General features: G+C 47.6%; 1 protein-coding gene and 1 long non-coding RNA gene across 4 annotated transcripts in view; one reads left to right on the top strand and one right to left on the bottom strand.

Annotated features, from left to right (window-relative positions):
- Positions 1–5104: 5104 nt before the first annotated feature.
- Positions 5105–11334, bottom strand: LOC128939612 (uncharacterized). Its single transcript, XR_008483241.1, has 3 exons — positions 11254–11334; positions 7933–8611; positions 5105–7843 (listed from the first exon to the last, which is right to left on the bottom strand). It is a non-coding gene; the product is annotated as an uncharacterized LOC128939612 (long non-coding RNA).
- The window catches only part of FAM120A (family with sequence similarity 120A), a 47559-nt gene continuing 46642 nt past the window's right edge, over positions 11222–12138 (top strand). For all 3 annotated transcript variants that reach the window (XM_054280693.1, XM_054280694.1, XM_054280692.1), the window contains exon 1: positions 11222–11728. In XM_054280693.1, coding sequence (XP_054136668.1) covers positions 11255–11728 — 474 coding nt within the window. In that variant the 5' untranslated portion in view covers positions 11222–11254. The remainder of the gene's footprint in view (positions 11729–12138) is intronic.

Below are 12138 nucleotides of genomic sequence, written 5' to 3'. Positions count from 1 at the left end.
TTTCCTGATCTTCCTTTATACAACACAGTATTTTTCATAGCCTTACAATGTCTTTTATTAATTTACTTTTAGAAATAGACACTCACAATCCTTTCAAATTCTGCATCTATACAATGTCAATGCATTTCAGTGAATTTTCCAGTCCATTTATATTCCAGCTGGTGCTGGGGTCAGACATGTGGTGGTAGTACTGCAGGCAGTAAAGATGTCCAACCTCCCTGCAGTTCTCCTTGCTGTAATTATTGATCTCTGGGGAAACTGAGCCTCAAACACCAAAAAACCTTTCTGTGATGCCTGACTGTTTAGCAGAAGGTAATGGGACCAGTGAGCTTTTAGTTTAAAAAGACAGCCATTGTCCCTCCACTGAGCAGGAGCTGAGATTTATTTTTAACTTCACACTTTTCTATACATCATGACAAAAAGCCAAATAATTCTATTTTCGTTTAGGAGGAAATTATAAGACAAAGAAATAGTCTGATAGATTTTAGATTAGAGCTGTTTCCCTGAGAGCAGGGGCTGTTGCAGTGTGGTTCCATGCCAGAGATAATATTTTTTGCCCCAAAACTGTCAGCTGGGCCAATATATTTTCAAGAATCACTGCTCTAAACTGAGAGTTCTCCAACATGATGCTTTGGCAAATTTAGATTTCTCTCTCTCTCTGTCACTGCTGAGATTAAGAACTCATTAAGGTTATCTGCATCATAGTGATATTTTAATGATTGCTCTGAGATGGAAAAATATCACACATCTGTTTGTATTCTGCAACTTGAGACGTACCTTTAGGAAGTCAGTTTCTGATGACATGTTTGGGCAAATTATGCTTTATCTGCATGCTTTTTCCATGCATCATCCTGATCTGGGAACCTGAATGTCATAAGCAGAAAGCTATGTTAATTGGAAGTCAGTGTAGTCCAAAACATATTCCTCAAGACCATCAGCCTCACCAAGTCTGCTCGAGAAGGTGGAGATGTTCTTTGTCTGTTAGAGGAATCACAGACAGTCTTCGTCACAAGAATCTCCAAGAAAAAGCATCTTGGCCTTATGGATATGACATATTTCTGTTTCCTAAACCTAAAACCCATTACATATATGAACTGCTATTGTAAACACAAGTGCAAGTAAAAGACTTCTACTGTTGCTGGATTCCTCCTCCTCCTCAATTCAGGCAGTCAGCAAAATTACTTTCTCAGTATTGAGTTATAGTTAAGAATTGTTAACTGTGGTGTAACTGAGAGCAAAGACAAAGTCAACAGGGTTTCCTTCACTTGTGACACAAATAAAGCCTCTAAATTAGTTTAGATCATAAAATTGAAAGCATGAAGTATAGAGAAAATCATCATAAAAGTATAGAGAAAATATGTGCTACAAAAATAGAAATTTCTTACTAAAGCAGTTTTCATGGAAATGCTCACAGTTGAGTTAGTGTTATTTGCCTCTAATTTGGGCTTTATTCTCCATACTGTACGTTAACAAACTTAAGCCACTTAATGCCAAGTGCCTTACACATTTTTCTTTAATTAAATTTCTCCAAAGAATCACATTACACGAGCATTGGCCAATACAAAAGCACACTGAGAGATTCTGGGTAAAATTCAGGCACCCCTACAGTCACCAGTAAAATTCCCATTGAAGAAATTATTCTACTGTACAGATCTTTACTATATATGGGTAATAAAAATTATCTTGTCACTTCGGAATTAAGTTCTCCAGTACACTATTCTAAGAACCTCAGCTCTGAATGAGCTCTGCACTAGCACTTACCACCTCCCTTACTGGACAAAACCAACGGTACTTCAGAGTCCAACCATGTCCCTATTCAGGTATGTTTAAATTGCTGGAATATTCAGCAGATGCCAGTTTAGACAAGCTTCCTGCCTGTGGATAGAGGTAGGTACTCAGTCTAACAATCTGCAGTTTTGCTACAGAGTTTGAGCACAGGATTGCCTGCACTGAGCTCTGGAAGAAACCTGAACCATTGGAATTTAGGGATTCTCTTAACTGTTCACTAATAAGCTATAGGTGATTAGTACATGAAAGTAGTGCAAAAATTAATTAGATTTAGGATGATCTTTATGATCATTAACAGAAGACCAGATGTAACAATTTACTTGTGTTTCATTTAGAGCTATTTTTTGTCTGTGTGAGATGCTGAAGTGGATAGTTCTGTGATTCTTCCTCTGTCACAGGTTTTTAGCATCATTTTTTCTTCCATAACTCAGCTATACACTGCTGTGGGATTTGATGTTTGGGAAAAAAAATCGATCAAGTCTGCTCTAGGCCAGCACTGGTCAGCAAGGGCACAAGCAGGAGGGTTTGAGCTGGTGCCTGCTCCTGCCTTGGCTCTTGGGACATCACCATCCTGCAGCTGCAAGGAGGACAAAGGGCTGAGGGCAGCTTGTCTGCTTCAGTGCAAAGTTACTTTCCTGACTGGTGTATTTTTGCAGCTCTAAGATGTTACCTAGTTACCAGTGAATCATAGCCTGGTAACCACTCAGAGAATTCTGGGGTTTATTTACAACAAGGTAAGTGACCCTGAATAAGTCAGGCTGGGGACACTTAGCCTGTCCAATTGTACAAGAGGAAGAGACTCACACAAAATTTATTTGAAGTGTTAAGATTAAACCTGCAGTATGAAATTCATTACTATTAGTCTTGACAACATTAATGCTATTTAAAATCTATTGAACTGGTTTAAAATTAGACTTCAGGTTCCCTTCAGCTGCAACCGAGCCCTGAAGCTGTTGAACCTTGTGTTGTCCATCCCATGCCAGATTTTCCCATTTGGTTGGAAGATCGCTATTAATAGACCATAAGTGGATATTAAAAAAAGAGAAAAAAGTGAGATTTCCCAATTCTGCAAACAGCCATGTTTGCTTGCTTCAGTTTTGAGAAAGATTGTCCGAAATTTAGTTTCCTGATGGGTCTTAATCTTCCCCTTTTGTGGCTCTGGACCATCCATCCCTCCTGCCTCCCCCAGTGCTGGCTAAGCGGGGTTGCTAAGCGACATGTTCTTCTCTTCTGTACGTTAGCAGAGAGAAACAGATCAAAGACACCCACAGCCCTGAATTATTTTATAAATGAATTTAAAGAGACACTCTCCTGTGCTGTACTATGTGGGGGGAGACCAAAAAGTTGCTGGGTGTAGTGAGAGTAACTGGAGAATTAAACTGATGTCTTCTGGAAGATAAGAATGCTCTCATAAATGAAAGCTGTGTAGTATTTGCCTTTTTTCTTGGGTTTTGGTTTTTTTTTTTCTTTTTCAGAACTAGATTACAAATGTTTTATGCTCATTAATGTTTCTGGTTTCGTGGCAGTCAAGACATTGAGTACAGGCCAGGCTCCATGTGGGGACAACTTTCACAAGTGAGGGTTTCTGTCATCGAGTGACAAGCTTGCAGGATTTAACTCTTTTCATCTCTTGCAAAAGAGATTATCTATTATACAAAAATGTTTAATTCTTTAATTTTTAAACATTTTCCTGACTGATCTTAGACAAGAAAGCCACAGGACAAAGTTCAAGTGATGTATATTTGAAAGAATAAATGAAGATATGGAAGTAACCTGTGAAGATCAGACAGAAAACCTACGACACTAACATCTCAAATCTTGCTGAAAAGAATGAAAACCAAATGACTAACCTGTAATTACAAAAGCTGGGAATACACAAATTTAAACATTGTCTTACAAGACCTTCACTTTCCTGGCATCAGCTCAGCTCAGCTGCTCTGTGCAAGCTGTGGGGTTTGTAGGAGCAGGCTGGCGGCTGAGGCAGGTGCTTGATGAAACAGAAAAGGGAGGAATTATTTGCCCCTGTATCTACTCAGTTTCTACCATCAACGACGTAAAAGGGAAAAAACCCAGCACTTGGTAACAAGGTGCAAGAATTTTTCATGACTTTTCATTTCCAAAGCTGCCACAGCTGGCACAGCCCTCAGAAAACAGAAGACACACAAAAAAAAAAAACATAAAACCTTCCTCAGACAAGCAAGACAGACTATTTATATAAAAAGTAAAACTCTTAGGTAAGTTTGCTGCAAAAAATTCCCTGTAAAATTTTTCCCCCATGCAAATCCTGTTCTGTAGCAGCCACCTGAGCTGCACAAGTGTCTCTTTCAAGGCTGTTGCAGGGGCTTGCTCAGGCAGAGGTGCCCCTGCAGCTCAGGCACAGCATTGCTGGGGGACAGAGTGCCAGAGGATCCCACTCTCTTCCCCTCTGCCTGGTCAGAGGAGGGAGCAAGCTCCTCACTCTTGTCCTAGGCCAGAAACCTCACATCAAACTGAGGGTACATCAGTGAAACTAATACAGTCTAGGACTATAAAGTGATTAAACTCACACAAATCTTCACAAAAAAAGCCAAACAGCACTAGGATCTATTTACATGCATTTTATTTTCCAATGAGAAAACAAGCCTCCCCTTTGTTCCTGCACCATTGGAAGTCTCTTCCAAATTCTGACTGCTTAGGTTTGGCATGTAAAATCCACTGTACTACAGCTAACCTACATTCTTGTAAAAGCACATATTTTAGAACAGGGCTCAGCCAGCTTCCCCATTTGTAGATATCAATTACACAGGCAAGATATGTGCTTTACTCTCACTGACAGAGTGTTTTATGTATAAACATCTTGATCAGCACTACACTGCCCATGGATAGCACATTTGGTGTGTTTTGGCTGAATTTCTGAAGGGGAAAACTGTGACTTGCACTCTAAATATTTTTTCTGGAGAATAGATTCCTCCACACACTATGAGCATCTTGTACAGAATACAAGTAAATATTTGGGAAGGAGTTTCATGCTTATGGCAGGTATTGATTTGACAGCCTTGGAAACTCGACTCCCTTGGACGAACTGCACAGCACAGCTCTGGCTGTGTGAGCTCTGCAGGATGGCCACGTTTCCAGCACATCACTGCTCCTGCTGCAATGGCAAGGAGACAGTCAGAGAATCCTAGAACTGAATGGCTTGGAAGGTACCTCAAAGATCATCCAGTGCCACCCCTGCCACGGGCAGGGACATCTTCCACTATCCCAGGTTGCTCCAAGCCCTGTCCAACCTGGCCTTGGGCACCTTGAGGGATGGGGCAGCCACAGCTCCTCTGGGCAGCCAGTGCCAGGGCCTCCCCACCCTCACAGCCAAGAATTTCTAATTTCTTTCCAATATCTAACCTAAACCTGTCCTGTGTCAGTGTGAAGCCATTCTCCCTTGTTCTGTCACTCTGGGTCCTTGTAAATAGCCTCCTTCCACTTCTCTTGTACGCTCCCTTCAGGTACTGCAAGGCTGCAACTGGGTCACCCTGAAGCTTCCCTTCTCCAGGCTGAACAACCCTAATGCTCTCAGCCTTTCCTTGTAGCAGAGGTGCTCCATCCTTCTGACCATCTTGGCAGCCTCCTCTGGACTTGCTCCAACAGACTGATATTCTTCCTGGCTGTGCAGGCAGCTTGTTAGGATCTGCATTTCTGGCGAGGTAATTCAAACACTCTGACCATGCTGTGTTCAGGGATGCAGTTCAACTGAGCTAGTATTTTATCTTAAAGGTAAAATGATCTGAAGTGGTGGTGTTGTAAGGGTGTAAGCTAATTTTTACTAATATTGGTAGAATTTTATTTAATGAATGTAAGTAATTTTGATTCGCTGCTTCTCTTTCCTTACTTCCAGAATGCTGCAAGAACTTGTGGTGCAGCTGGGCTGCTGGATCCCAGATGTGAGCAGGCAGGGCTGGGCTTGGGCCTGGGAACAGGAGATGATGCTTTTGACATGTGGGAGGGCAGTGAAGGCCTTTGAGAACATTAATGACATTACTGGATGCTTCTACGGTGCTGTGCCTGCGCCTGCTTAAAGCTCAACATAGACTATGAGTAATTAGTGATCTGGATGTCTCTGAAATTATCAGCAGCAGCATTTAAATCATCATTAAAATACAATTAGCAGCCCTTTGAACAGAATGCTGTCGTTCCCAGCAGTCTAATTGGTGGCTCGTGGGCCAGTTCTGGACAACAGGAGGATTGTCTGCTTCTCCAACTGCACCAGCTCAAGGAGCACCCTGTCCCAGGAGTGGTGGCTGTGCCTCTGGGATGGACATGGCAGAGCCATTATGCGACAGGAAAGGCAACAGCACAAAGTATCCCTTGTGTCCAGGCTACTACTTTGAAAACACTGGATTTATGGACCTCATTTCATCCTGTGTGCTGATTCAAGCAGGCACAGCACCAGAACTTTATACTTTGCAATTCAAATAAATTTAGGGGGATTTTTATACTTCCTTTTTAGACTCTGTAGCAAGAACTGCAGGGGTGAAATACAGGCAGACCATGGTAAGACAAAGAACAAAGTGATCCAAGTCTACGTGTGGCACGCTGGCAGACCGTGCTGCTGTGCACTTGGGCAGGATGAAGAATTCAGCTGCTGTAGCAGACTGAAAGTGAAGGTCTGGCATGGATGGTATTCCCAAACCAGGCAGCCCTACTCACATTTAGGTAGCTAAATCTGTTTCTTTCATGCCTGAGATACTTGTGTTAATTTCATAAATGCCAACCAAAATGATGTGTTTTTAAAGTGTTGGGAGTGTAAACCATTGCTCTTCTGAAATGGCCACAGTAGATGTATTTTAGCTCAGATGTGCTCTCGCCATACCACTGGCAAGTGCCTCTTATCTGTTATAATATCAACCTGCAGCATTAGTATCTTTTCATCATATTATTAATGGTCCTGCAAGAACTGCAGTAGGATAGGCTTTAAATACTTGCTTTTTGTACGTCTCACAACTGCCACAGGAACAGCTCACTGCTGTTCCAGGTTTTTGAAGCTGCAGTGCTACCGCTCCCCACCAGCTCCCACTGCCTGCTCCATAATGCCCTTATTATTTATGCTTTTTCTCTTGAAAATTCAACTTTAGAACTTAAAATTTTCATGCTTTTGTTTCTTAAAACTAATCAAAGGCAGCAAATGGCCCCGATGTAATCTGTGTAGTGTGTGCTGTGGCTGAGCATCCACTGCTGTGAAAGCGCTGCTTGTTCTCTGAAAGGAGGAATTCTTTCAGCCAGCGTCATTGCCCCCTCCTCCTCCTCCAGCCTGCTTCTCCCAGGCACTCAGAGGACTCACTGCCAGTCATTTTCTTGCCCTAAAAGTTTGCTGGAGCAACATCATCATTTACCCCACATATGTCCAGGGCCAAACCCCTCAAGGGTTGGCCTCCATGGACAATCAGAAATTTTGAGTTTGAGCATAGCAGTGGCTCCATGCTACCTTTTGAATCATCTTTTCTTTGAATTGCTGGTCCCTAGAGAGCTGATGCAGAGACCAATAAATGTTTTAAGTAACTCGGCGATGTGTCTTCTACATGCACATCTTTGTCTGTAGAGAAAAATGTTCCATCTGAAGTATCACAGATATTTGAAAAAAGTTATTGCTCAAGCAAGATGGTTCTTGTTGATATTTTGTGGAGATAGCTGAAGATGAAAAACCTCCTTCTACAAATGTTGTGTGATGGTGTATAGTTTAATTGCAGCAACATAAGAGACGAGAAAGGGATGTCACAGGTGGTAGCAAATACTATGATACAAAATCAGAGCAAGATTGCAGTAAGTGACAGACTTTATCCTCGACACTTTTTTAAACCTCAACATTTTTTCTTCAATTTCTTTTATTTTTGCAACTTTTTTCGACTTAGTGACCTGCATGCCTAGAACTGTGAGTGCTGAAGTAGCAATGCAGAAAAGCACTTGCCTGCAGGGTGAGCCCACAGCCACTTGTAGACCTGGCAGTGAGGTGAAGGCTGGGAGCTCTTCTACAGCAGCAAGAACAGGGAACTTCTGGGGCAGCAGGTCCACAGCAAGATACACCAGGCTGAGAAAAGAGGAGAAATATTAAGGGAAATTACACTGAAAAGTGTTTCCCATGGATAACATGCACTTATTCCCCCCAGGCAGACGTACCTTTCAGGTCCCCGTGGCTAGTCTGTTCCACAGGCTGTGTCCATGTTCATCTTGCTGTGGGACTGACCTTCCTTAACAGAGGAACCACGACTAAACTGATAACATTCATCTCTGCTCTTGCTCTGACATGGTTATTCGTTAGTTCTTCCTAAAGACTGTTCAGTTCCTTCCTTTGAGGGAGCCACTCCTAATTCGCCTCTGTTCAGGTTGGATAATGAGTCACTGACTTTAATACCAACTGCTATTAACCCTTCCCTTACACAACCAACATCTGGGAACTGTGGAACACGTGTCTCAGTGCTGAAGTAGAAGACTGATGAATCCTGCAGGCTTTCTGCTGCTGGCTGATGAAAAAACCACTTTGTTTGCCTCGTGTCTTTGATTAATTGCTCTTTAAGTCTAGCTTAATCTACCTGCTTTCCAGAGTAATTTTGTTTTTCCATAAATTTAACTTATTTTCCATTGTCTTCTTGTCTGGCCAAACTTTTAGTTTATATTAAATAAGTTCTGGAAGCACCTTGTTCCCCTTATGCTTTTCCTCTCTCTTCTGGTTGGGGAGGGAGGGTTGTGTGTGTGGCTGGGCACGAGCTGGCAGTGCTCAGTTCTGCTGTGCTGCCCTGACTCCAAGGATGCTGACAGCCAGGCTCCTGGTGGCACATGCTCTGGACTAGTTTCCTTCCTAAATAACAAAACAGAAAAAGAAACGAGCAAATTTATCATTTATTTATAGATTATTTGCCATTCCTAAGACTACAGAAATAAAGACCCTGTGAGACAATTCACGACAAGAAGTGAATTCCTCTTGACTCAGTTATTGCTCACAAGGCTACTTAGAGAATGGCTTGTTTGTGATCAAGTTTTGCACTGCTGGAGCATTGGATACATGCAGGGCTGTCTGAAAGTCTGATTTTTAGGCACCTCATGTATGGCAGTACTTGTAATTTTGACCAAATTTTGGTGATTTTTTAGGATATTTGAAATTCTGAAGTTCTTTCTTGTTGATCCACTTCCCTTCTATTAGCACTACTAGCCTCCTACCATGTTTTGTGTGCTCCTCAAAGTTCCTTCCAAATCCTTTTATTATTTCAATGTTACTAGAGCATACCTATTCTTATAGGGTAATCTAAGAGCTCTAAGGGGAAAGCAGTTCGGAAAGAGATCAGAATATTTACTTAGGAAACCACACTCTCAGAGTGCAGTCTTTTTTTACTGCAAAAAGAGATTTCCAAGAAGAAACATGCACTTGTCATTGACTACTTCCATAGCTTTTCCAGGATTCTTTATTCTATCATGCTGATGCTGCACCAGTTGGGCTCAGACACACATCCATGACACTCACTGCCTGGGAGTGAGCTGGCCCACCCCTGCAGCAACAGCTATTCCCTGCTGGGAATATTTACTGTGGGTGTCAATCTAGCCTGACTGAAATCTCATTACCAACTTGCTTTTCCTCATTAATAAAATATTAATGTGAACATAGAGCATCAGCAGTTTGACACTTTCTGTAGTTTTCCAACACCTAAACAACAAAGAACTGCTCAGGTGCTGTGGTATTATTGCAACGATAAACTTGCAGGCAACCTCTGGAGCTTGGGCACTTTGGCCATTTAAAAAATAATTTCTTCTGGTACAACTGAAGACAGTTAATTCCTCACTGCCTGTGCAGTGAAGAGCAGGTTTCTTCCAGTAATTGATAGTAATGCTCATTTATGGGTTTCTTCTCTGGTAGTTGAGACTTATGTTCATTTACCAGTTATGGCAACAGTTTGGCTGCCCTGTGGATGGCAGATCTCAAGATGCAAGCAGTTGCCACTTTATGCATGTCTAAGGTAAAAAGGCTGCCAAAATCATTGAGGGAGGTGATTGCATATCCCTATTCTGCACTGCTGCGGCCTCACCTCAAGTCTTGTGTGCAGTTTCAGGTGCTACGATACAAGAAAGATCTTAAGCAATTAGAGAATGTCCAAAGGAGGGCTAAGAAGATGGTGAACGGGCCAGAGAGGCCCTACAAAGAGTGTCTGAGGGCACTTGGTTTGCTCAGCCGGAGAAGGGAAGATTGAGGTCACAGCTCCAGGGGCTGCAGCTCCTCCCGAGGGGCAGCTCCAATCTCTGCTCTGGGACAGGGACAGCACCCAGGGAACAGCTGGAGCTGGGCCAGGGCAGGGTCAGGGGGGACATCAGGGAAAGGCTCTTCCCCCAGAGGCTGCTGGGGCCCTGAACAGACTCCCCTGGGCTTGGCCATGTCTCCAAGGCTGCCAGAGCTCCGGGAGCATTGGGACAACACTCTGAGGGACAGCCGGGGTGGGATTGTTGGGGCGTCTGCGCAGGGCCAGGGGCTGCACTCGATGACCCTTGCAGGTCCCTTCGAGCTCGGGGTATTCTACGATCTGGAAGCTTTACCAGCAGCAGCAAACGCTCAGCCAGGAGAGGCCAGGCCAGCCGGTCACCTTCACCGGAGGCACTGTGGCCAGGCCGGGCGTGACACCGGCCCGGGAGACCCCCGGCTCCCCGGGCGGAATCGAACCGCTGTGGGACCTCCTCTGCCGCCCTTGCACGGCCCAACACCCCCGAGCAACAGGTGCCCGGGGCGCCGCTCTCCCGAGCGGCGTCCGCCACGGCGGCCGCGGGGCTGATGGAGCACCGCTGGCCAGCAGCGCGGGGCCAAGACCGGGCCGGGCCGATCCGGGAGACCCCTGCCCCGGTTCCCCCGCCGCTCCCCGCCTCCGGCCCCCTCCCCTTCCCCGCCACTCGCTTCCGCCGCGCTCCCGCGCATGCCCGGGTTATGCAACGGCCGCGGCGGGCGGGCCGGGCCGGGCCGGGCCGGGCCAGAGCCGCAGGGCAGGGCAGGGCAGGGGGCCGTGAGGGGCTCCGGGCTACGACGCGGGCGGCGCCGAGGGCGCTTCGCTCTCCCCGCGCACCCGCCGCGGCCCCGCGCGGTGTGTGAGTGGCAGCGGCGCCGCCGCCAAGTCCCGCCCGTTCCGCTCTCGCTGCCGCAGGCGGCGGCGGCGGCGGGTTGGTTTCCTGCGCGCCCGGCCGCTCCCCCGCCCCCCGGCAGTCGGAGCCGCAGCCGCCCGGATCCCCGAGCCATGGCTCTGTGAGCGCAGCACATGGCGGCCGCGGCAGCCATGAGCCCCACACTAATCCATACAACTCCCCCCTGATCGGCCACTGACGGCAGCCAGCGCTCCCACCCGGCTCCACCGCTCCCACCGCCCGCCCGCCGCCGCCGCCGCGCCGCCCGGCCCGAGCCCAGACCCCGCTGCTGCCGCCGCCGCCGCCGGGCCCCCGCTCGCCCGCCCGCCGCCGCCGCCCGGTCCTCACCATGGGAGTGCAGGGATTCCAGGACTACATCGAGAAGCACTGCCCCAGCGCCGTAGTGCCCGTCGAGCTGCAGAAGCTGGCGCGGGGCAGCCTCGTGGGTGGGGGCCGCCAGCGGCCCCCCCAGACCCCGCTGCGCCTCCTCATCGACGCCGACAACTGCCTGCACCGGCTCTACGGCGGCTTCTACACGGACTGGGTGAGCGGCGGGCAGTGGAACCACATGCTGGGCTACCTGGCGGCCCTGGCCAAGGCCTGCTTCAACGGGAACATCGAGCTCTTCGTCTTCTTCAACGGCGCCCTGGAGAAGGCCCGGCTGCACGAGTGGGTGAAGCGCCAGGGCAACGAGCGCCAGACGGCGCAGCAGATCGTCAGCCACGTCCAGAACAAGGGCACCCCGCCGCCCAAGGTCTGGTTCCTGCCGCCCGTCTGCATGGCGCACTGCATCCGCCTGGCCCTCATCCGCTTCCACATCAAGGTGAGGAGGAGCCCGGAGTCCCCCCCGCCCGGGGGTCCCGGCGCCCCCTCCCCGCCGCTCCCTCCCGGCTCCAAGATGGCAGCGGGGGCTGCCCGCGGGGGGAGGGAGGGCACCCTCAGCCGCTCCCCTCAGCGCCTCAAAATGTCGCCCAGACCCGCGGGGGCGGCACAACTTTCGGCGGCCTCAATCCCCGGGGGATTTTGGCTTATTTACATGGCGTTGCCCGCCGCTCCCCCAAGGCCGGAGGCCGGGAGGCCTTGGCGGGGCGACTGGCAGCGCCCATGGCCCGGCCCGGCAGCAGGGCGGCTTCTGCCTCCATGTTCTTTCGCTCCGTTGACTCAAAATGTCCCTTCTTGCCTTGTGGGCTGTGGTACCGCAGGGGAGAGCGGGTGGGCGAAAAGCATCTCTGT

This window comes from Melozone crissalis, unplaced genomic scaffold, assembly GCF_028551555.1.
Source record: "Melozone crissalis strain CALT ecotype California unplaced genomic scaffold, PUWL_Pcris_2 ptg000029l_1, whole genome shotgun sequence".
Taxonomy (NCBI): domain Eukaryota; kingdom Metazoa; phylum Chordata; class Aves; order Passeriformes; family Passerellidae; genus Melozone; species Melozone crissalis.
Note: the sequence above shows the minus strand (reverse complement) of the source record. Positions and strands in the feature narration are given on the sequence as shown.